Raw genomic sequence first — 25,072 nt, 5'->3', positions numbered from 1 at the left:
GGCCCTGTGGGCTGTTTGCCTTCTACTTTAGGAACATCCTAACAGGGGTGGCTGCTAGAAAACTCCAAGAGGAATCCTTGCAGAGTGTTCCATAAAACACACTGCAATGACCACAGGGGCCCCAGGCGTGGGACCAACAAATTGGCGGTGTTGAAACAGTGACTCTACGGCTGCCCACTGCTGGTGACTCAAGGCATGCCTGTTTCCGGGTCCAGGGTCCAGGCAGGTGTGGAAGGAGCTGACACCCCACACGGAAGCCCCTTTGCCTCTGTACAAGGCTACTGAGGCCAGATGAGGCTGTGGCCTGCTCTCTGTCCCACCGCCCCATGGCCTGCCCTTGACCCTGGCTGCAGTCCCTCTGTCCACCCCTATTGCATGGGAGAAGCCTGTTGACAGCCAGGGCTCTCCCCACAACCTCTTCCTGCTGTTTGAGAAAGAACATAAACAACGCTAGACAAACCAATGCATTTTAAGAAAATGAAGCCTCAGCTGGTTGATACTCATTCATTCCTAAGGGCAGCTGGGTCTCTGGGCAGGCACTGTTCCCAGGGAATCCAGGACCCATGCTCTGTCCTCCTTCTAAGCTACCTGAGACCTCGGTGGCCTTCCTGTGGCCTCCAGGAGCCCTGGTTGTCTTGGGTATAAAATGGGAATGAGTACTACACTGGCCCGTTTTGGAGGTCTGGAGGGGACCCTTGCTGTGGGTTCTAGTCCAACTCTCAGCCTCAGGTTTCTGGACTCAGGGCTGGGATCCCAGGGAGGCTGAAAATTGCACATAGGAGGGTGGCTTGGTGGCGGTCACCATTATATAGTTTAAATCTTCCCTGCGGGACAGCCCCCAGGATGCCAAGATGCTGGGAGGCGGCCCCAGGCAGGGAGGGCTGGCCTTGCACACTGGTGCCCCCTGCAGGCCACCCTGCCCACCTAGCAGGTGCTGCCGCCAGCACACACAAGCCAAGCAGGCCCCAGACTCTGTAGATGGGGCCAGGGGGGTGGGAAGGAGCCGGCCAGGACCGCAGACCCGCCGGGTGGGGAGAGTTGGGGATGGGTCCTGCTCTGCACTGGTCAACCCGCTAACCAATCAGTCAGCAACAGGCATTTAGCAGGCACCCTCTGTTTGCCTAGCACATCTGCTTTGGGATAACAAAGCTGGAAGGAATGTCTGAAATGACTTCTTCGAACCTCCCCACGTTTTATGGGTGAGGAAGCCACCACCAGGGTAGAAGGCCTGGCCTGAGGTCGCCCAGCCAGGGAAAGGCAGGGCTGGGGCTCCCCACGGGATCTCCTGCAGCCCAGAGCACCTCCTCCCACGCCGAGCCTTTAAATCCTCAGCTTCTGGTTCCCTGTTTGGGATAAACATCTGCCAGATTGCAGACAGAGCAGCTCCCATCTTCTCTTCCCACCTGCAGTGGGTTCCAGGCTCTCCCCAGACCTAGACCTCCTTGCAACCTTCACAGGCTCAAGGCACTCGAGGGGCTGTGCGAGGCAGACAGAGGTGCCACAGGCTCTGCTGGAGAGGGCCTGGTGCACGGCTGGGGAGACCTGACCCGCAGACCACACCTCACCCAGTGCCCTCGTTTCCCCTGTGGGGATGCTGAGGTTCAGACGGTGACATTAGTTGAGGAGCTGGCTTCAGACTTTCTGCCTCCTGCTCCACCACTTGGGGGAGGGGAGGAAAAGGGGCTCCTGCAGAGGGGAGCGAGGTGAAAGCAGCAAGGGTTGCTATGCAGACCCGCCCCATGGCAGCCTCCTGCACAACCCTGCTCCAGCTCCTGCAGCGCTCCTGGGGGTGGCATCAGGCCCCCCCCCCCCCACAGCGGGCACTGCACCTCTGTGCCTGGTTGGGCGGTGGGCGCCCATCTCCATATAGCTCTTGGAAGCAGCTGGTGCACAAAGAGGGGCTGGTCGGGGCACATGGGGGCATATGGAGGTGGGCATCCCTGCCCTCTCCTACAAGGCAGTAACCTCACCAGGGAGGGGTGGCGGGTATCTTCTGGCCTAACATGCCAGGCCCTTGGTGCCACACCACCTGCCTCAGCGAAACCCCAGGGTTCAGAGGCCCTGGAGCCTGGCCAGGGTCCCAGATTCAGCAGCCCACTCTGCCGCCTGCCGAAGACGGCCCAAGGCTGGCAGGAAACTCATGCCTCTTGAGGTAGAAGTTTTAGTTTTGGATGAAAATATGGTCTTGGCCTGAAATGGCAAGAAGCAGGCGCCAGCAAAATGAACAGGCCAGTGTGGTTATGGTGACCTGGGGTCACGGCCTGGCTGGGCAGCCTCAGCCCTGGACTTGCTGACTGACACCCTCTGCCAGGCTGGCGGTGCCTCCTCCCCCAACCCTCCTCTGCAACCCCCAGTCCCCCAAAGGGTCCTGCCACTTACAGATCCTCTTGTTGTCTTCCATCCACCCAGATCCTGACTCTTCCTTCATGCTTCCTCCTCCAGGAAGCCTTCCTCAACCTACTCCACTTACAGGGCTTGCCCCTTCCTCTGATGTTCCTAAACTGCCCTCTGGCTGAGCTGCTCCTGCCCCCCCTTTATGTGTCAGGCAGAGGCCAGTGCCTGTTTCACTGGGGTTTCACAGTACTGAGCTCAGGGCACCCTGTGGGGCCTCCAGGCCAGTCCCAGGGCCCCTTGGAGAGCTTTCCTTGTGGCTGGATCCTGGGCTGTCTACAGTGCTGCACCCAAACCTCAAGTCCTACTGTGCCGGGGGCCCCTGGACTTGTGGAAGAATCTCTGCGTGGGCATCGCAGGGCTCTTTCCCTGCCTGGGACCTCCCCTAAGAACCTTGAATGAATGGATTCATCAAAAGGAAAAGGAAAAACATGCTGCTATGAAATTCACAAGTTTCTCCTGGAGGAGGAGTCTTAAGGGAACACAGGTAAAAGTCAGGCATTTCAGTGGATTTTAACAATGATAATGTCAGTGCAGTAGGCAGGGGGAGGAGATGGTTATTATGACCCCATTTAACAGAAGAGTAAGTGGAGGGCTGCCACGCTGTGAGATCCATCCAGAGTCAACCAGCTGCATGGTACCACAACTAGAGCCAGAGGGAGGTGGCTGGCTCTTGGCCGCTTGAGTTATTTCTTATGCCACAGGTGGTAAGGCATTAAAGGAAGGTTCCATGGCAGGGAAGGCTGATTCCAGGTGACTGTGCTTCGAACCCCACTTTAGAGCTATTACTCCCCTTGCCACATTTTTTTTAATACTCAGAATAATGCAATGACGGTTGCCTAATGGGGTCCATGCTAAGTATGGGTCCAATATGCGGTGCTCCGATACGCAGCTGCTCAAGAATGCATTTATTCCGATTATAGCTATTCACGCGCTTTAGCTGGAGTCTGGCTATCCCCAAATACCTCCTAAGCTACCCCCTTCTTTGGTATGGCGTTTGCTCTGCGGAAAACTGGGAGGCAGGGGCATGACATGGTGACGTGCTGGCTCCCACGCCCTCTCTGCTTAATGGGTCTGGGTGTGAATGACCTGGGTGCATACAGACTTCTCTGGAATACAGTCGGTCTCAGGCTGGGCACTGTCAAGGGGGAGCTGGTGGGGGGGACGATTTTGAGCATGCCTGTCCTCATACTTCAAAGTGGTCTGAAGCTTCTCTCACGCTGGGACCTGGGATCTCTCCCGGAAGGGCCAGCAAAGGGTTAAGGGAGGGTCGTTCCCTGCAGGTTCCTCCCTGTTCCCCCCAAAGAGGCCGCTGTTTTTCCCTGAAGACTCAGAGCTCTGGGCCCTGATACCGAGTGAAGGCCTTTAAACCTGAGCTCTAGGTGGGAGGCAGTGAGGCACTCTGGCGGTGTGCAGGGACCCCTTATTCTAGGCTCTGGGTTTCAAGGGCAGAGCCATGCTGAGCCAGCACGATGCAGACTCCCTGTGCCCATGGTTTTGCTTCTGGTCGAGTGTTTCCACCTCTCCTGGACAGAGGGGCCCAGACAGGGAAGACCTAGAAGTAGGAAAAGCTGGCCTTTGGGCACAACATGGGTTTAAATTGCTCACGTGATGCCGATTGGCCTCAGACTAACCCAGGCACCGATGGCTGCCCCTGCAACAGCGCCTTCCTTCCGTGCACTGCGCTGTGCACTCTGTGTGCTCCTGACCTCTTGGTGGCTGTCTGGAGGGGAGCTGGGGAGACCTCTGTCTCCATAAGGGGGCCTGCTCTTTATCTAGAGGAGATGGAACCTGGCCACCCTGAACACTATGGGTATAAATACTCTTAGAGCGGGGGGTTGAAGGCAAGTGTGGCATTCCTGCTGGCTGCTGAAAGAGTTGTCCAGTCATCTCCTCTTCCTGTTCCTCTCCCTCTCTGTCCCCTCAACTCCCTTCTGGTTCATTCTAGGCATCAGAAACACAGCTCACGCAGGTTGGTATGGGCGAAGGGCAACAAGGAGATAAGCCCACAGCAGCGTGGGGAGGGGCACCAGGGCCGAGGGTGGGGCACCTTGTGCGGAGTCTCTATCCATTCTTCCTATCAGCGGCCCACAGGCCAATGTTAGGGGCCCTCTCTGGAATACAGGCTATGTACCCCTGGGGAAGCCTGCTCACCCAGGGGCTCTGGTTCGAAGATGCCCACTGACTTGTCCCAGAAGCTCTTGGAGCCCACCATGGCACTTACTGAAGGAAGGGGACCAGAGCTAGGGGAGCACAGTTCCCCATGGCAGGCAACCCCAGCTCCTGCCTCTGGCTGGTGGGGGCGGTGGTGGAAATGCCACAGTTCCATGAGCCAGGGGCCAGAGAGCAGGCTCCTGAGAGTAGGGCGGGGAAATGAGGCCTGCCATCACAGCTCAGGTCTTTGAGGGGCAGGCTTAAGCCTGGGTATGCTCCCTCTCCACAAGAGATCACCGCGGCTACCTAGAACCCCTGGTTCTCTGATGTAAAACATCTTTAAGTCCATCATCCTATGACCTATCAACATGTCTTCATGGCCTCTTTCAACCTCCCCAGGCCTCAAGTCTCTCATCTGTAATACGAGGGGGTTGGACTGGATGATCTATAGATCCTTCCTGCAAGTCTACACTGGTCTATGATTTTTAATTGATCCTGGAACTCTACATCTCAAGAACCCACAATGGTTCCCTGAGTCCCACTTTATAAAGTCCAGATCCTTCTGCCTCTTAGTCGGTCCCCCTTATAGACTTCCTCCAGCTCTCAGCTGAATTTCAGTAAGGCAGTGTCCTTATTGTCCCTCAGTTGTGTCATTTCTTTGGCTCTTGGTTCATGATATTTCCTGCATCAAAAACACCCTTCCTGGAAACAGTTTGACACATACTCAAAAAGCTAAAGATAAAATTTCCATATGATCCAGCAATTCCACTTCTAGGTATATACCCCAAAGAATCAAAAGCGGGGACTCAAACAGATATTTGTGCCTGCATGCTCCTATCAGCATGAATCACAATAGCCAAAAGGTGGAAGAAAACCAAGTGCCCATTGACAGATAAATGGATAAACAAAATGTGGTATAGACATAAAATGGAATGTTAGTCAGCCATGAAAAAGAAGGGAATTCTGACACATGAATAAACCTTGAAACCATGATGCGAAGTGAAATAAGCCAGGCACAAAAAGAAAAATATTGTATGATATCCCATGTGTGCTATTTGTAGAGTGGGTGAATTCATGGAGATGGAAGATGGAGGGGAGGCATTGCTGTAGGGGAGTCATTGCTGTAGGGGAGTTATGGTGGGTACAGGGCTTTTGTTTGGGGTGATGAGAGGGTTTGGTGGGGTGGCGGGGGATGGCCATGGGCATTGTCCAACATTGTAGGTATGCGGGGTACTGCTGAACTGTGCACTTAAAACTAGTTAAGATGGTGAATTTTATGGTATATTTTACTGCAATAATAATTTGCCAAAAAGAAAAGAAAAGAAAAACAGTAACAAAGCTGTCCTGCCCTCTTCCTCCTCTGTGGCCACTCCCTCCCGCTAGGTTTAGCTCCTTCCTTGCTATACTACTGGGGCAGGCCTCTGAGCTACTTAAGCATTTTCAGGAAACACCTTGGCGCCATGCACAGGCTGGTTCCAGAGGAGGACCTCAGATAACGCAACACTATTTTCTTCCTTTTGAAAGAGTGACCCTCTGCAGTCCCCTTCCTGCCCAGGGGCCACTGCTCCCCCTTGGTAGTGGCTGGGAGCCTCCCTGGGGAGCCAGGGACAGGGCGGTGAGCAGTTGCATAACCCACAGGGAGATTTTTTCCATCGGCCCAGGCGGTGCCAGCTTTCCAGCGGCAGCCACGGCAGGTAGAGGCGCCCTGTCTGGGCCGGCCGTGCCCGGGCGGGGCAGAGATGCTGCGATCTGGAGCCGCTTAGCATAGCTCAGATTCCCCGCGGCGGCTGGGGGCCGGCCGCTCACAGAGCTGCGGGGAAGGATCTGCTGTCTCCTGCCTGCCTGGCTCCGGGGAAGCAGGAGGAGGAGGTGCTGGGGGTGAGCTGCCAGCCAGCCAGGGGTGACCCTCTGGGGCCTGGGACACCCGAGCTGGCCTTCTCCAGTAACCCACTTATCTGCAGGGCCTGCTTCGGCGTGGCAGCCTCAGACAGGGCAGTGCCCGGCCAAGTTCTATCAGGGGATTTAGCAGGGAAAATGAACCCTGGGTGGGGGGTGAGGGCATGCAGGGAAGAGGACACGGTCTGGCAAGGGACACGGGTGATGGTGAAATAATTCCTGACCTGGGTAAAGCTCTGCTGGCCCAGAAGCGAGAGGGAGAAAACCCCAGGCCATTCCCTTTTGTGGCTGTGGCCTGCGCTATTCCCACGCCTGCCTATCCATGCTCCTTCCTCCCCAGTGAAGGAAGCTCCTGGAGCCAGCCAGCTGATGCCTGCTGAATACCTTGTGTGTACCAGTATGGTGGTGGGACACAGAGATGACCCAGACACATTATTTGCCCCAAGACATCCATGGACACAAGTCTCAGATAAGAAAACTTAAACAGGGGAGCCCAGAAGACTCCATGAAAGGGACACATGGTAAATGTTCAAGAGTCAGAGGAAGGTGAGGTCCCCGGGCTGGGAGATCAGGGAAGGTTTCCTGGAGGAGGCAGATTTGACTAGGAGGAAGAGTACACCTGTCAATCCTGGGCCCACCGCCCAGGAAAACAATAGTCTAAAAGCACTCATTGCCTGCCCTCGTTGTTCCACACTTAATCAGCGTAGGAGGGGGAAATGGAAATGCTGCCCAAGACTGAGGCATGGGGTGGTCTTTGGGAATCCAGGATGTGATAAAGTTAGAAGGGCCTCCCAGTTCATCCCACCAGGGCAGGGCACGCACACTGATGGAGCCATCTGAGTTGGTGTGGCTCAGAGCTGGGGTCCATGCATGCATTACCTTATTTAAGCTCTACCACAACCCAATCATCCCTTCCAGGACAGAAACGTGGGTGCAGAGACACGTTTTAAATGCTCAAGATCAGCATCAAGGCAGCAATCGATGCTACTGCACAGGTTTGCTGCTCCTCAGGCCTTAGCGTTGCTGCCTCAGGGCAAGAAATCCTGTCTAGAGAAATGAGATTCAGGGGCACAACCCACACCTGTCTGCTCCAGATGGCTCAGCTGACCTGATTCGTGAAGCTGCAGGCTGGTCTTGCTCTCCCCTCCTGAACCACCCACGCTCCTAACAACACAGGGCAATGGCCATTTTCACGGGAAAGGAGTGACTTTTGTCCAAGGCTCCCTCAGCCTCTGCACATCTAGAGTCTCTGACAAGGCCTGCAGTAGACTGCCCATGAGACTTGTAAAAGCCCATGCCATGCACAGACAGGCACTTCGGAATTTCTCAGGAGCGGGCTCTCTGTGATTTTGAAGAACATAGCAGTGGCACAGTGGCGAAGAGGCAGGAAGCTGGGCACTTGGTTTTGCAGGAAGCTCACTGGTCTCTGGGGGCCTGGGGCAGTAGTTGGCACAGCAGCAGCACCCAAGGCCCCCCTGATGATATGATGACTGGACACCTGGCATGCTGCTTTTCTGGGCACTTTCCAGGACTGGCTGAGGATCAGTGGTCATTTTCTTTCCTCTGCTTATTTTCGGATTCAAAAATCAAAATGCTTGTTTATGATCCGGTCATTGGCTGCTCTGTCTCACTGAGCACTTCAAAGCTCCAGAGAGAACCACAGGCTTAGCACTCCTGGAAGCCGCATGTTCCCCAGCCCCACCCAAATTGAACAGTCAGGGCGATTTGGTCTAAGCATTGACGTTGAGGTATCCCACCTGGGTCCTTGAATGCAATGCTTAAGATTTGCACAAACAGATTGAAAGACCACAGGGGAGGGCAAATGAATAGAGACATATAGGACCTGCCACAGTACGTGGTATATAGCAGGTGCTCAATAAGCATTGAGAAGAAATAAAGATCGGAGAAAAGCAGGTCATATTTACTCATCCCGAAGCAAGTGCAGACAACAAGTTTGGCAACAAGGCACACGGCTCCTACCCACTGTGGCTCTGGCAGCGGGGGCAAAGAACATGGATAGGAGTCAGGCATTGGCTCTTCCTGTTGGGGGAACCCAGGGCTGCCACAGAATCCTGGGCAGGGGTCAAGCTCCTGTGGCTGCTGGCCTCCTGTGATGCCAGGCCAGCCTGCCGAGGCCTGTTGGTGCCCATCTTCAGGGAAATGTGTGTGCCAACTCTGCATGTCCCTTGCAGGGCACGGCCTTCAGCATGGGGACAGATGACCCGCGGGGGGCAGGGCAGGAGCTCAGATGCCAGCCATTTTTAGAAAAACAGCCCTCTTCTGGGCTTTTGCAAGCTTCCACACAGCCTGCCCACGGGGAAAGCGTCTTGCACTGCCTCTGGCCCTTTGCTTCAGCCTTTCTGATTTCTAGCAACTGGTGGAGGGGAGCTCGATGTGGGTATGGCCAGGGATTTTGCTCAAGCTTTGGAATGCACAGAACAATGTGCTTCTATCCCTGGGTGTGCCTGGCTTGGGCCAACATTAAAATTAGTTTACATGCCTGGAGTGCACATCGGCTCAGTGGTGGGTGTGCAGAAATGAGGGAGGGGGTCTGAGAAGAGGGAGAAGATGGAAGGAGGAGATGGGAACCAGGGCCAGCAGCCTGTGTGGTTTCATAGGGACTAGGGCGAATGGAGAGTGCAGGGGTTTCTTCAGGTACCCTTGGCCTCCAGAGGCCCAGAAAGCTCAGAGACTCAGCAACCCCTGGAAACACAGTGGGATTATTCCACAGGGTGGATTTTGAAATCCCAATTGATGACTTCCTGAGATGGATTCTTTTTTGTTTTTTAGAGTCTCACTCTGTCGCTCACACTGGAGCGCAACAGCAGGGTCCTAGCTCTCTGCAGCCTTGACTCCTGGCCTGAATGGATCCTCCTGCCTCAGCCTCTGGAGTAGCTGGGGCTTCAGTAGCAATGCCACCACACCTGCCTATTTTTTTTTTGTTTTTTCAGAGATGGGGTCTTTTTATGTTGCCCAGGCTGGTCTCAAACTCCTGGCCTCAAGCAATCCTCCTGCCTTGGCCTTGCAAAGTGCTGGGATTACAGGCATGAGCCATTGCTCCCAACCATGATATGGATTCTTGATTTTCCCAAGCTTTTGAGCCTTACACCCTATTTAGGATGTGGCATGGGAGCTAGAAGCTCCAGCTAGCCTCGTGATGTTGGGTGAAACTTGCAGCCTCACTGAGCCACTTTCCCCATGTATAAGCCTGGGGAGGGATCCCTGCCCTGGAACCTACCTCCCCTTCACACACAGGAAAGTGCTCAGAAGAGTTTCAAAGCCCCTCATGCCCCAGAGAGCATTGGTACCCATGACTCATGGTTCCACGCCTCCCTTCCACAGCCATTTCCTGAGCATCTACTATGAACCATGAAGCCAGGAGCTGGGGACGGCCGATAACTCGGCCAGGATTCTGGCCATCTAGGAGTTTACAACCCAGACTCCAGGAATCGATATCAGTCTCCCTCCTCCCTTCCTATGTAAAAGACAACAGTTAGGAACTTCAAACTTCTGACAAAAGGGGAATGACTTGATTTTCCAGAGACCTTGAGAGAATCACAAGAGAAGGAGGTTTTCCCCTTAGGAAGAGAGTTAGAGGAATGGCCCAGGTTTTCTTCCCAAGCCTGAAAACATGGGACAAGGAGAGGGGCAGGAGGATGGGAGAAACAGGGGTAGAAGTGGGGGCAACACACACATCCAGTATGAGGTGAGGGTAAGATACATCTTCAAGCTTGTCTCCCACTTGAGAGATTCACTGATAAGGAAAGCCAAGCTAGAAAATCTTGAGTGCCCCTTCTGGGCTAAAGTCATTCCCAGAGACCCCACAGAGTCACCACTCAACTGAGCTTCTATGTATGAAAAGCCCAAAACACAATGCTTGATGATGACCCAGCCAGAAACTCTGAAGAGTTTCTCCGCTCTTTAGCTCAAGGTCAGCTTTTTAACGGGCTGTCTTCTAGAAGTTTCTAGAGAAGAGCAATTTATTTTGAAATCTGGTCACACACCAGATTCTGATTTTGTGTTGTCTTTTCACAACAGGCCTGCTGTGTTTATGACTTGGTTGAGACTAATTTTTTTTTTTCAAAAAAAGGTATCGCATCCTTCTGTTAGATGTGTTGTTGGCAACGGTTGCTAGGGAGAGCTGGGTTCAGTTACAGACACACTGATGCCGGCTCTAATAATACTTTGCTCTGCATAGCTCGGATGCAGACACCTCTTGGCTAAACAGAGCACACACATTTCAACAGAGGAGGGCTTGAACTTGTACTACCCAAGCCTGTCTCAGCAAAGGAGCATTCCCAGAGCCCACGTGGACGTCCCGGGGCAGTGACAGGGCAGTGCTGGGTGGAGGGGGCTCAGGCTTCCATTCCTGTCATTCCAAAGGTCCCATAAAAAGAGGCACACTCGTTCTTCACTTCTCTGTGAAACTGGAGCCCCTTCACCGCCCTGTATCACACCACAATTCCCTGATGAGGATCCAGGGAAACTTTTGGTTCCTTCTCTAACCCAGGCACCCTGGGCAGTCCACATTCTCCTGGAAGTCGGAAACAATCAATGCACATCATCTAGTTAGTCAGTCTAGTCTGCAGTCAGGACCCTGCAAAGCCGGAGAAGTTGGGAGCCTTGGTGGGAAGGGGTACGGGGAGACAGGCTGAACTGCGAAGTGCGGCCCAGCCTCTGGTACAGCCTGGCACTGTGGGTGAGAATGAGGCCCTTTTCCTAAAACATGTGATAGCTGTTCCAACACATATCCCAGGCCAAGGAAAAGGCAAATGGGAAAAGGAGCTGAGGACAGAGAGAAATGGAGGCAGTGGGAGAGAAGAGGTGGCTTTCATCTCACCAAGGAGGAGGTTCAGGGTGATGACGAGAAGAGCCTGAGGCTGGGGGAGTGGAAGGCATGTTCTCAGCAGCTGAGGCCTCCTGTGTAACGGGGTTCTCCTGCCAGCTCAGGCTGGGAGTTTTCCCCCATGGCTCAGCAGAGAGCCCAGCACCTGGCAGGTATTTCTTGACTAGTTCGCGGCATGACAGGCAGAGCCAGCTGATTCATAAGTGGCCGCGATGAAACAGTTCGGTGTCTCTGGGGTGTCCCCTCAATGGTGGTGTTCCACCCTGGCTAACGAATGCCCAGGTTGTGTCCTTGGAGAATCTAATTCAACTGATTAGGGGTAGGCCCCCTGCCTGCTGTGTTCTCATGATTCTCATGCACAGCGAGGCTGAGAACCACTGACCTAAAGAAGACCCAGCATCTGAAATGCAATATTCCCAGGCCAGACCTCCACACTGACAGTCACACTGATGACAGACTGTGCCTTAGTTTGCCCATCTATGAAACAGAGCCACCACCTACAAACCATCAGTCATTCAATGCCTTGTGACTTCCCACTGTGGTCCCTGGACTAGAGCGCTAGCATCTACCAGGAGCATGTTTGAAACGCAGAATCTCAAACCCATCCCAGGCCTCCTGCATCTGAATCTGCATTTAAACAAAATCCCACGTGATTCATATGCACATTCCGGTTTGAGAACCCCTGACCTAATAAAGACAACATGCTTGGCACACTAAGAAATGTCTGTTTTGTTGTGGGGTGGGGGGAGGGGGGAGGGATAGCATGAGGAGATATACCTAATGTTAAATGACGAGTTAATGGGTGCAGCACACCAACATGGCACATGTATGCATATGTAACTAACCTGCACGTTATGCACATGTACCCTAGAACTTAAAGTATAATTAAAAAAAGAAAAAAATAATTAAAAAATAAAATAAAGTAAAATACAAAGTAAAAAAAAAAAAAGAAATGTCTGTTTAATAAATAGAATTTTACTTACAAGGACACTACTAATAAAAGGGCCACATTTCAGGCAAAAAGGAATTGGCTTGGATGTAAAAACTGAAGACCATTTTGGAGCTGTGGGATTGGTGACAGGGTCCTCTGAGACCCCAGGGTCTCCAGCACTGTCATGGCTCATGAGAATGCTGCTTCTGGGTTCCTTGAGATAGCAGTGCTGAGTCTGGCTGGGAAGGGTTAAAGGACCTTAGACCTTCTCCCTTCACCCACCCTGTACTTCCCACTCCATGGGGGCTGCACCCCAGCTTGGCAAGAGCCCTCAGACCTCTGCTACAGAATGCTTACCACACCTGCGGTTGCCCCTCTCCCTCCATGCTGCCGGCTCCCATCATTGGAGCCCTGGCAGCAAGAGAAGTCAGCCAGGGAGAACGAAGTGTGAAGACGGCTGCTGGGAGCTGTGCTAAGGAGGCACTTCACACCCTGTCCCCTTTGTAGCCTGCATTGCTAAGCCGGGTCCCAGAACTTGTGTGTGGAAGTGGTAGCTGAACCTGATCCTATGGGGGCATCTCGGAGGCTGCCAAACCCAACCAGGTGCTGGTTGGGGACCGAGAGCCAGATGGGCCTTGAGTGGATGGAGCTGAATGCAAACCTCAGGGAGGAAGCAGAGGGGAGGGCTGTGCAGGCTTGGTCTAGAACTGCCTGCCAGGAAGGGATGCAAACATAGTTTGCCAGAAAATGAAGTCAGGTGAAAAAAGACATCCCTGGAGGTGTTAAGAGGGAAAGCAGGTTTTGCTGAGCCCAGCCCATCGCTTTCTTTTCTTGCACCTCTCGGGTTTGGGTGGGGAGGGGCCATGAATTATGCTGTCCAGAAAGGCCCACTCCACCTCTGTCTCCTTGGCTGCAGAGAGAAGGCACAGCGCCTGAGGAGGCTCAGCCAGATGTGGTTCAGGTGTGCTCTGGGCCTTGGAGTCAGGGGGTCATTGTGGGATCAGGGCAGCCCCACACTAGCACAGTCCACCCGCCTTCCCATGGCCGCTGAAAGGGCCTTGTCTAGCCACCCAGGAGGCCTGAGAACGCAGATCAAGCCTCTGGTTATACTCTCAAGGGGCTCCCTCCTCGGCTCACATGAAAGCTGGGACTGCAGGTGGTAAACAGGGGTGAGTGGTGGCCTATGTGGATATTTAGATTCCTAAAGACCTGACCCAAAGATACTCCATCCAGGCAAATGGCTGGCTTCCTCCACTGTGGGGGAGGGGAGGAGGAGCTGCTCTGAAACCTCAGAATGTGAGCCGTGACTGTCTTGGGTGGGGGGGTTCCCTTCTTGCCCTGGACTTCAGCTGTCCCTGCAGGCCCCTAGCCCGGGAGAAGGGAGGCTTCCAGTGCCTTCCTTTTCAGACATCCATTTCTCTATGACTACCGAGGGCCCTCCAGCACCAGGCACTGTGTAGCCCCTGGGATACAGAGGTGCAGAAAGTAGAGGGGTTCCCACCTCCGAGAGCCCAAGATAGGGGGGCAGTAACAGCACGCACCCCAGTTTGTCACTGTGGATTCATGTGGCCATTGGTTTAAGTTCAACTCCTTCTTCACTGCAAACCTTTTAAGGACAAAGCTGTGCCCATTGACTGACTGCTGTATCCTCAGTCCCCAGGCTGGTGGCTGGCACACTAGAAATACTCAGTGAATACTAGGAGGGTGACTGAACATTGTGGCTGCAGGATGAGAGGTGCTGGGACAGGAGAAGGGCCAGTGCTTCCTGGAAAGTGGGGCCCCAGCACCACCTGAAGTAGGAGTGTGAGATGCTTCAGGGGGAGGTGCATGCTCAGAGTGGGACAGAGAAGTGAATTCTGGGGGAGAGTCTGTCCATGCAGTGTGTAGTGGGAGGTTCAGCCTGGCTGGTGGGGGGTGGGGAGCAGGATGTGGAGTGCCAGTTCTCTGCCCCAGAGACAAGGTGGCACCTGCAGGACTAGGTCTCTTGGGCTGGTCCCAAAGCCTGCATCACTCATGACAGACCTACCATTGAGCCACTATATGCGGTGAGTGGGTTTGTGAGGACTCAGGGGGACCCAGGACAGTTTCCTACTAATGGCAAGGCCTCGGGAGCATGAGAAAGGGAAAGGCTCACACGGGGTCCCTCGTGCCCCTGCCCGGGGCCCCGGCTCATCTCCAGCAGTGCAAAATCGAGGGTACGCTGACGAAGGCTGTTGCTTGCACTTTCCCAGGGAACTATAGAGGCCAAGCTCCAACTGATGACAAACGAATCAGGTCTGGAATCCTTGCTTCCCAGCTTTCAATTTTGTGTTTTTTTCCCTGCTGTAGTGTTTGCCAAACTGTCTCTCAGCACACTAATCCCACAAGAAGTTCTTAGCTGGGGAATGCAGAGGACTTGGTTGAGTTAAACGCAGCCAAACAGGTTCCCTTTCTGCTGGGACATCTGGAGCCTGTCCTAAGCCAGTGCACTTTGTGGTTGATTGAGAGGTGAGTGCAGGGGCCATAGGGCCCCCTTTGTGGCTGACTGTTCCCCAGGATTGATGGTCCGCTGGACACTTGTGGGTGAGGCCACCCTTACCACGGCAGGTTGGAAGAAATGCCCGATCTAAGGTGGCCCCTGCAGCCAGCTGCCCTCCCCGCAAGTGCCCCATGCCCTGGGTGCCTGTCTGCCACTGGGTCTGGCTGGGTTACTTGGAGCTGGCAAACACTGTCTAGAACTCTTGCCCCATCCTGGCCCTTTTTTGAAAAACAAAACCCGAAGCTGAGACCATAGGCTGATGCTGTCCCTGACTCCCCTGTGCCGGGTGCTTTGTGGCAGACAGGCTTCTTTGCCCGCCACTCTCCACACGCTCCCAGGACATTCCGGCCCGTGAGGAACATGCCCCATGTGCAAATCCCTCAGGTAATGCGGGAATTCGTCACCAGGGGAGTGTGGGCGATCCAGGAATGGGAACCTGATCAGGGCCTGGAGCAGGAAAAGAAGCAGCCCAGGCTGGCCAGGGAGGGCTCATGTTGCAGTGAGTGCAATTCACATGCAGAGGAGAGGGTGGGTGGGGATGGAGCCCTGCCGGCTGCATGTGGAGGTGGCCTTAGCGGCAACTTCCTCCCAGCTTTTAGGGAAGATGGCAGACTGCGAACCACATGGTTAAGGTGAGGGTGGCCATATGCCCTTGTTTACACCTGTTGTCTAGGCATAATTATGAACTGAACCCCCTTTGACTTTCACAAGTGTTGCAGTTTGGATGATCTATTGTATGGTCACCCTAGTTAAGATGGCCCTATAGCCTGCCATTCTACTTCATTACTTGGAAACTACCATTTTATCTCATCTGGACCAGCAACTCACTTTGTATCTCAACTAGTCTCTAAAATACAAAATAGGAGGAAAGGAGAAATGGCTCTCCCCCAGCCAAGAGTCTCCAAGGACAGTCCCAGGACCTGGTGTGGCCACCATCCCATGACCCTGCTATCTCTCCCTGATGTCACCAGTTCTGGGGTCACCAGCTCATCTGCTACTGCCCATACAGACAAGCAGGTACTTGTGAGATGAAACATTGCTAAGCTCCATCCAAGTGCATGCGCCCACTCCCACGACACCCACTGGACGCGGGTCTCCATGGAGGAAGCAATGATCAGGGGTGGGGTTACACTCTTGGAGGTGAAGGGATATTAAGAGGGAAAGAGCAAGGATGAAGACAGTCTTGCATCGCTGTGCCTTCCCTCTGCCCAGGAGCCATAGTGTGTCGGCAAACAGACTATCCCTTTTCTGCTCATGTGTGGCTTTGCTCAAACCCATCTCACTACCAGCGATGACCAACTGCATATCTGCAAAGGTCTAAGGACCTAGCCCTGGGTGGAAGGAGGAGGAAAAGAGAAGTCCACAGCAAGTTCCTGTCTGCTTGGATGTGGAGAGGTCAAAGCACAGAGCCAGGTTGAGACCAAGAGCCAGCCTCTTATGAAAATAGAAAGTGGGAAAGGCTGGTTAAACATAAAGCACCTATAAAATTATATTGGTCCATCGTAACCAGGGAGCCCACACATAAACACACACAAATCCAGCCGCTCATTCCTGGCCCCTTAACTGCCTTTGTGTTTTCTATAATTAATCGGGCAAGGGCAGAACTTGGGAAAAGTCCAACTGTGGCCAGAACTCGCAGCCTTCTCACTAGGAAGAACTCACCGAACACAGAGGGGCAGGGGGCGTTGGGCGGTGGCGGCCGGTTACCTGCAGCATGTTGAGGAGAAGGCTCCGGAACTTGGTCCCCTCCACCATAAAGAGCGCCATCTTGTCGCAGAGCTTGGCAGCGGTGAAGGCGAAGCTGCGGTCGGACACAGCCTTCTGGTAGATGGTGCGCACGATCTCACCCAGCATCTCCTCGGAGTTGGTGGAGTTCTGGGCCTCCTCCATGAAGGTGGTGAGCTTGGCGTCCACATCGCTGCTGTTGTTCCGCATGCTGTTCAGGATCTCGATCAGCTTGTCCATCTTGTTCTGCTGGGGAGTGGTCGTCTCCACGGCCACTTCATCCTGGGGGTGTCAGAGACAAATGAATGTGCCTGAGTGAAGCCGAGGTCTCTGTGCAGGGGTGTCCTGGTGGAAAGAGGGTGGCCACCCCCAGAAAGCAGGACCAGGCCTACTTTCCTGGATCTGAGGGCTGGTCCCTCTGGGAACCTCCACCAAAGACCCCTCATGTGCCAAAAGCTCCTTGTTGCCTTTTTTTCTTGGCCCCTATGACATCCATAGGGCTGATACTGTTTTTGGGTTCTAGCTCCTACCCAGGATTCTCATATACATTGGCTTTTTTTGTTTATTTTTCCATCAAATGTCTTAATCTAGAAATGATTTAATGGAGCCTATGAAAGAGGAAATAAGATAACAAATATGAAATCGGGCCAAAGAGAAAATGAGGGTAGGAAGACTTGGTCAGGAAGGCAGGTCAGATCCAAAATGCCTGCAGTGGTAGTTAAAAGTGGCCCAGGCAGTGGCCACCTTGTCCCCCACACCCTCAGCTCCGAATGCCCAAGGATGACTTGTTCTCTGGGCATAGGGCCCCCTGTGGGCACAGCCCTGGCTTTTTGTCCTGTGGAGACTGTGCTGGTCTTCTGTAGACATATGCCACACACCAAGGAATCCTCCCATGTGCCACTAAAACAGTTGGTGCTTCTAGGAGGGATATTACAAGTAAAAAGCTCTACAGCCTTATGAGGTTTCACTGCAACTAGGACCAGACCAGGGGCTTGAAGAAGAAAAAAATGTCATCTTATTGTGTTGACTCATTCTTGGTGGCCAAGAATGGGAATAACTTAACTGCAGGGAAGTGAGATCTGGCTGAAACGGCAGGGTCAGGGTCATGAAAGGAGATCCAAGCTTGTTCTTCTGTCCCCGACAATAGAAGCTCTGGGCTAGAAGGCACAGACCAAGGTTCCAGATCCCACTCTCTGCCTCTAGCTGTGTGGCTTTGGGTAAGTGATTTCACTCTCTGGGCCTCAGTTTCCTCATAGGTAACACGGTGAGGTTAGACAAGAAAATCTATAGCTTTCCTTGAGCCCTTCCATGGTGGGATCGAGTTCCAAGGGCAGCTAGTCTCTGGCTTGAGAACTAAATACTCAGGAGGCTGAGGCAGGAGAATGGCATGAACCCGGGAGGCGGAGCTTGCAGTGAGCCAAGATTGCGCCACTGCACTCCAGCCTGGGCGACAGAGCAAGACTCTGTCTCAAAAAAAAAAAAAAAAAAAAAAAAGAAAGGGCTGAATCCTGGGTGAAGGAATAGGGTATCCTAGTTCTTCTCCTCAAACCCAACCACCTCTTCAGGGAAGGCTAATCTTGAGTCCCTGGGTAAAGTTAACAGGACACAACTCCCCACCCCAAGAGACATCTCACGCTTTACCTGTCTCTTGAAAGGGAGAAGGAAAGTGTTGCTCTCCCTGATGAAAATGTTTAGGATGTGGCTGGTTGGCCACCTAGGATTTACCCTTTTTTAGAGTGAGCAACTAGCAGAGTGGGGAGTGACCCAGCCTGAGCCTGAGCCCATGTCTTCTTGATCCAGGAGTTCAGAAGGCCTCACCTGAGTGGAGTCCTTGAAACTGATCTATAGGTGCTATAGATCTACCTTCTCTGTTCCATTCCCACATGTACCCCTCTCTTCAGACCATCTGGGCCCCAGGGCAGGAACAGTGGTCTGCATATAGAATAGGAACTACCCACAAGAACATATCTGTCCACGTTATTATATTTAACCTTCACAGTCTCCCAGCAAGGTGTGTAGTATTAACACCCATTTTACAGATGAGTAACTGGGGCTCAGGGAAGTTAGGTGACTTGCCCAAGACCACCCATCCAGTCAAAGGCAAAGTGAGTCTGAGCCTGCTCAGCTGCTCTCTAAAGCCCCGTGCTGTTTCCACTCTGCTGCCCTGCAGTTACATTTAGCAGAACTCTAGAGGACTTGGTGGGGAGGATACTGGGAGCAGCATCTCACCTTCAAGAGTGGATCCAAGAAGAGGTCTGACCTGCCTTATCCTGCCTGAGTGTGGACCTTGGGCCTGGCCTCTGGGGCAAGAGCTGGAGGAGAGATGGCAGTAGGGGAGGATAGAGGAGAAGCCCAGAACATGGAGCTCTGCAGAAGCCCCAGGAGGAAGACTCTGTAGGCCCTGCTGCTGTGTGGGGATGGCTGTGGGCAAGTTGGCCTTTCTTGGGACAGTTCCTCTCCAGGGTGACCTTACCTGTGCCCTTGCTGGGCAGTGGGGTCGGGGGTGGTGGCCCTGGGGTGAGCACAATGGACTTAATGCTGCAAGTATAAATCCCCATCCCTCTTCTGGAGGTTTAGGGTCATCTCCTGAAGCTACGGGCCAGGCCAGGAGCAGGGTGTAGAAAGAGGCTCCTGGGAGCAAAAGTAAGGAGGCCTCACTCTCGGGTTCATGTTGGCACAGGCAGGCACCTGGGTGATGCTGAGAATGGAGCTGCCTTACGGTTTGCAGTGCAGAGCACTCCCTGGCTGCTGGGTGATGAAGGCGGGAAACAGGAAGGCTGGAATCAGCCTGCCCCCACTCTGAACAACTCACCTCTGCTCCCCACTCTGGCAGAGACCACTGCCTGGATGGTACTCACCTGTAGAAAAGCTTCAGTCCTTATTTCATAAGCTCCACGTTTCCCCAAGCGCCCTTCAGCACAAACAATATCTAACCCTAGAATATGCTCCCCGCACCTCCCCCATCACTTCCAGGCATGCATCTCTTCCCCCGACTTCCTTGGGCTGGGGGCTGGTGCCAAGTGCCTACCCTGGGCCTCTTGGAGGTTGGAAGGTGAAAAGCCCAAGTGTGCTGGAGGGGTTCATGATGGCCCTACCTGCTGGCAGTGGTGGACCAGTGTGGTGGGTCCCCACAGTGACCCAAGCCCCTGCTTCCCCATACACGGCTCCTCAGATCCTCAAACCCACAAGGCTCTGCACTGTGCCCACCTACCAAAGTGCCTACCTCTTGCTGTCCTCCCTGGTGCAAGAGAAGAACAAAAATTCAATTACCGGTACCTTTTCCTTTAGCCTTCGCCGCAGTCTGTCTTTGGAAGACTGGAGCAGGGTAATTTTGGGCCGCTCCCCGATGCGCTCGGGAAGAATACTGTCTTTACGTTTTGTCTCAACCTCTGGCCCCCCTGGCTGCTGTGGGGGCAGCCGCTCAGAAGCCACCGGGGCCAGGGTGTCAGGGCTGCGGGGGGCCTCAAGGCTGCCGTGCCTGATGTCCCCTGCAGTGTCCTCTAGTTTTGGGCTCTCGATGGTCATGGTCTCTTTGGCATTGCGGTGTGCGCCTGCCTCCCCCTTGTCGCCTGGTGGGTGCTTCATATTGCCATGGTGCCAGCGCCGGTTCTGGCTGTAGCCGTGGTGAGTGGGCCTCCCTGAGGGGTGGGGTGCTGAGCCCCCCTGGTAGGATTTCTGGTGGTCCCTGTTGTGTTTGGCACTGCCTGGCTGGTGGTCACCATGCTGTTGGGGCTTGTTCCCCCCCGGAGGTCTCTGCTGCCGCCTGCAAACAGAAGAGGAAAGACAGAGAAGGCGATCACTGGATGGGCTGGTCAGAGTCCCTGTGCCCAGCCGCCAGAACAGGAAGTCATTGCCTTGTCCATATATTCATTCTTCCAACAAACACTTCCTGAGCACCTTCTACGTGCCAGAGTCTGTAACAGCGCCTGGGGATACAGCAGAGAACAGGCAGACAGGTCCTTGCTACTGCAGAGGACCAAAGCCAATTCTTTCCTTAAAATCAGTACTTTATTCACTTACTAGAATATGTGTGAATGCAAGCATGTGGAACAAAATTAAAAAGATCCAGTAGCAGATAACAGTGAACCCTCCTGCCTCTGACTCTGTCATCACGTATGGCCTTTGGAAGCAGCCGTTCCACGTGTGTGAATCTTCCAGACATATTCTATGCACATACCAGCAAAGATGCATACACAGACCTGCTTCTCACAAGCACTTTCCTATGAATGACTGTTCACCATAATGTTTTTTGAAAAGTTATATCCCTTTCAAACAACTTTTTTTTTTTTGGAACATTGTCATTGTCACCCCCAAACCCACAAACTACATATGCTATAAGAAGTTTTCATGGGCTAAATTGTGTCCTCCATCCACCCCGCAAAACTTCATATGTTGAAGCCTTAACCCCCAATACTTCAGAATGTGACTGTATTTGGAGATAAGATATGATGGATCACCTTTAAAGAGGTGATTAAATTAAACGAGGCTGTTAGGGTGGGCCCTAATCTGAACTGACTAGTGGCCTTATAACAAGGGGAAACTTTGACACACAGAGACACCAGGGAGGCTGCATGCCCAGAAGAAAGACCACATGGAGACACAGCAAGAAGGCGACCATTTGCAAACCAAGGAGAGAGGCCTCAGAAGAAACCAACCCCACCAACACCTTCATCTTGGACTTCCAGCCTCCAGAAGTGTCAGAAAATAAAATGCCTCTTGTTTATGCAGCCCAGTTAGTGGTACTCTGTTATAGCAACCTAGTAAACAGATACAGAAGGAACATTTAACATGATGGGTGTAGGTCAAGTCAGGCTCATCTGACAACACTTTCTAAGCACAGGGAACAGGTATGAGTTGTGCAGCAGGAACAAACCCCAAACTTTTGAGTTGTGGCCAAAAGGCAAATGAAAGGATGGTGAGGGGCATTCTCATGACCCTTCTAGCTGGCTCAAAGGCTGCTTCCTGCCACTCAAAGCACTACTATGTTCAAACTCCATCTTACCCTCAGGGTGTTTTCCATGCCACAACTTTACTGGAAGTGCAGTTGGAGCACAAGATAAGCATGAATTCCTCAAAGGTTGTAAAATAGGGGAAAGATTTTGCAGAAAGATAATGTTAGCTTCTAAAGAATAAGCTCTGCACCTCCTCTGTGACCTATCTTGGGTACCACTGACCCTCATTGCATTGCATGTTATGAACAAATTGTATTTATTTACTTACAACTTATTGCTTATTACTTATGTAAATTCAATTTTAATATTTACTTGATACATTTTTATCTGTGAAAAATTGAGGGTATCCTGGGTTGGGGTTAAATGCATTATTTTTTCCCACTAAAATTAATAAAAATTTTTTTTTCACTGAAAAGCCACCATTGACAAGCTTAGTAGCTCATTATCCCCAATGGGGATGACAGTCCCTTTGACACCACCCTGTTGGGGTGCTGGGTACCTTGTCACAGTCTAGGCCCCTCATTGGGCCTCCGCTGGAGTGGTAGGTGGGGGTGGGGCTACAGTTCCTGCAGGGGTGTTTGGCTGGAGGAAAGTAGCTACTGTCTTGAGTTTTCTGTCTTGCTAGGCTGCCCCTTCCCTGGTCCTCTGGCCAGAAAGAGTGGGCTTTTGTTGGGGCTCCATTTGTCTGCTCAGGCCTCATGGTGTTTCTGGGTCTCCAGTTTCTTTAGCTCCAAGTCTGGGATATCTGAGCCAAGAGGAAGACCCCAGGAACTCACCAGTGTGTCATTCTTCAGTTCCCAAGGTCCCTGGCCTGTCTGTCTTCTTTCTACCTTTTGGAGTCTTCTTAGGTTTCTTTTTATATACAGTGTCCAAGGTTTGGGGTTGCCTGTATTTATTTCAATAATTTAAGAGTCATTATTAAAATATCTGTAAAAATCTGGTACCCTGAACTGAATCCTGCTGACTAGGCCTACCCTGGGCCCTTCTCAGGAGGCCTGCGTGACATTTTTCATCCTTGGTGTCCAAGTTCAATCTTGTTGGGTTCTGATATACATTCCTGGGCAAGAGCACTGTTGCCTTGACACTTGGGTGGGAGAGGCAGCCCCTCCATTCCCAAACGCAACCCCCTCCTCACTGGCATTGCTGAAATGTTCAGTTTCACTCCCCATGGCGGGGTAGGAGCTATCAGCACCAGCACCTGGAGAAGAGTTGGGCCCCATGAGAAAAGTGGGGCCCTTGAGTCAGGTTCCTCCCAGTGATGCTACCACCAACTGGCCTTCCGATTACCCAGCCCAGCCCAGTCCCAAATGCCTGAGTCAGCGGGGAGGGCTGCAGCCCTCATTCTGCAGAGTGTAAGGCAACCCCCATTGGAAAGCCCAGAAGAAACTGTGGCCCACAGACCACTCTCCAGGGTGCCTCGTGCCTGTGACTTTTTGTGAATTCTCCCTCCTTTAACTTCTCAGTTACTTTCAACTAATTGCTCCTTCCATTCTCTTTGTTCTTTCAATGTGAGTTATTTTTAAGCCCAGAGAGGAACCTTGGAAATTCCCTGGCAGATAATAATTGATTCTCACAACTTTTGTCATCCTTATTTAGAATTTTTGTGGCGCCTGCAGCTATGGCCCAAGAAATGTCCCCAAAGGATGGTTGACCAAGCCCTTCCCAACATCCGTCTTGAAACTGCCCGGTTTCCCACTTGCCATATCAGGGGTTTCCCTCTCTCTACCCAGTGCACTCCTCCACCCCCAGAAAAGAAAACAACTTCTGTCTACCTGGAGGGGAAAGGAAGTAATTGCTACATGGCTGGTGGTCAGGGGCTCCAGAAAGAAATCAGCTGGCTCCTGCAGGGCTTTTGCTGTTCATTCCTGGAAATCTGGAGGGACCTGGAATTCCATGTCTTCCTAGTTTGAAAGAGCTTGGAGCCAGCCAGCCCTGACAATATAGCACTGGCCAAGAATGCCCCAGGCCACTTGGCATTAGTGGGAGTTCTCAGGCTCACCCTTGCTGGGTGGCGGCTCCTTTGCACATGTGGAAAGCCATCGTAGGTGGAAAGGAAGCCAGGGAGTCCACCTCAAGTGTTCCCTCCTAATTGGGTAGGCAACACTAACAGGTTCAAAAGAAGGAGCTCTTGATATGGAGCTAAACGGCAGATGGAATCAGCTGGGTGAGACCTCAGAGGGCAGGGAAGAACCCAGATGCCACTGGAGGAAGAGGCACTAAGACTGTCCCTCTGTCCTCCCTTTTCCTTCTTCCTGCACAAGGCCTTGCTTAGTTCTCAGGGTGAGTGATTGCTGGGACTGGCCTCTGTGTGCAGGCAGGCCAAGAACCTTCCTTTCCATTGGACAGATAAGACAACTGAGGCTCCGTGAGGTGCACTCCTACAGCAGAGGGCCTGCCAGGGGCTCCAGGAGTGGGCTAAGCCTGTCAACTAATCACAGCACCTTGCAGCCACCTCCCATCTGTCTCCCATTCACCTTTAGATACAGCCTCCTTGGCTGATGAACACTCAGGGACAAGGACCGCAGTGACCTATAGTAACGGACAGAAAGGGCTGAATGGCCACTGAGACCTCGGTGGTGATAACTGCATGAGGTCCAAGTTCTTTGCCTGAGAAGGAGCCAAGAGGGCCGCTAAGGGCACTGGAACAGACTTGGGGTTGGGCCTCATTCCCCAACAATGGAGACCCAGGCTTCCCTGCTCTGGCCATTCACAAATATTTGTCAGCGGTCGTTGGCTGGGCCAGCCAAAACCAGCTCCTCTCTCTTCTGTATTTGCTGGCGCTGGGTTTCGTCGATACCTTCATTCAGGGGCCAGCTGGATCCTCCCCACGAAACCTGTGGGTTTGGGGTTTGGCTGGGCCAGGGATGAGCCGCTTTTGCTCCCAGCAACCCGGCAAGGAGGTTGCACTTGGTCTCAGACACATGGACATGTGGGTCCTGGGTTGGGAAACATACTGGACACCCAGTTTTGCAGCCCTGCAAGCAAGAAGGGCAAAAACCCACCTCTCTGCCTCTTTATTTCTGGGGAAGTCTTCTTCGGGTGAGGAAGAACAGCCCAGGAGATAAGATTAATATTCCATTTGTGCTACTGGCAACACCTGCTATTAGGAAAATAATGCTTTCTTTTGGAGAATGGAAATTGTCAGTTTATGCTTTTTCCATCGTTCATTTAGTTTATTCTTTACTCTTTGGGTTCTGAAATCAGATGTCTTGTTTTACTCTAAGACTGCTCTCTTTTATACAAAAAAACAAAAATGTTCTCGGAACACCACAGCTGCATTTTGGGAGGTGGGTGTAGGGAGAATAACTTCAAATTTTGTTTAAAAAAAATGGTTTTAACAGCAGTCCAAATGGAGACAAATGTCCCTCTGTTCATTTTTTATTTCATAATCGTTCCCAACTAGATATTCTGAGTGCCACTGACTTATTATGGTTCTCTCCATGTCGGACACTTTACCACATAATTTGTAGGTCTGCTTAAAAATTTCTGAAAGCAAAATTCCTAGGGCAAGTGGTTTTAAAACTATGCATGGGCTCATATTTCTTGCCTTCAGGAAAAGTGATGACTGCTTATTACCAGCGTAGGCACCTCCACTCCTGCCCACCTACACATGCCCTGAGTGAGCTCTGCCTGCCCTGGCCCAGTCACCTGGGACAACG

The 25,072-nt window shown here is 52.6% G+C and overlaps 1 protein-coding gene across 11 annotated transcripts in view; it reads right to left on the bottom strand.

The window, feature by feature from the left end:
• CTIF (cap binding complex dependent translation initiation factor) overlaps positions 1 to 25,072 on the bottom strand; it is a 327,569-nt gene that overhangs the window by 85,052 nt on the left and 217,445 nt on the right. For 6 of the 11 annotated variants that reach the window (XM_054461013.2, XM_063653657.1, XM_063653658.1 and 3 more), the window contains 2 exons: positions 19,738 to 20,224; positions 16,444 to 16,743 (listed from right to left, as the gene is read on the bottom strand). In XM_054461013.2, coding sequence (XP_054316988.1) covers positions 16,444 to 16,743; positions 19,738 to 20,224 — 787 coding nt within the window. Of the gene's footprint in view, positions 1 to 16,443; positions 16,744 to 19,731; positions 20,225 to 25,072 lie in introns of all 11 variants that reach the window. The other 5 variants (XM_054461009.2, XM_054461010.2, XM_063653653.1 and 2 more) reach the window with 1 other exon arrangement.

Source organism: Pongo pygmaeus, chromosome 17, assembly GCF_028885625.2.
Source record: "Pongo pygmaeus isolate AG05252 chromosome 17, NHGRI_mPonPyg2-v2.0_pri, whole genome shotgun sequence".
NCBI classification, from domain to species: domain Eukaryota; kingdom Metazoa; phylum Chordata; class Mammalia; order Primates; family Hominidae; genus Pongo; species Pongo pygmaeus.
Note: the sequence above shows the minus strand (reverse complement) of the source record. Positions and strands in the feature narration are given on the sequence as shown.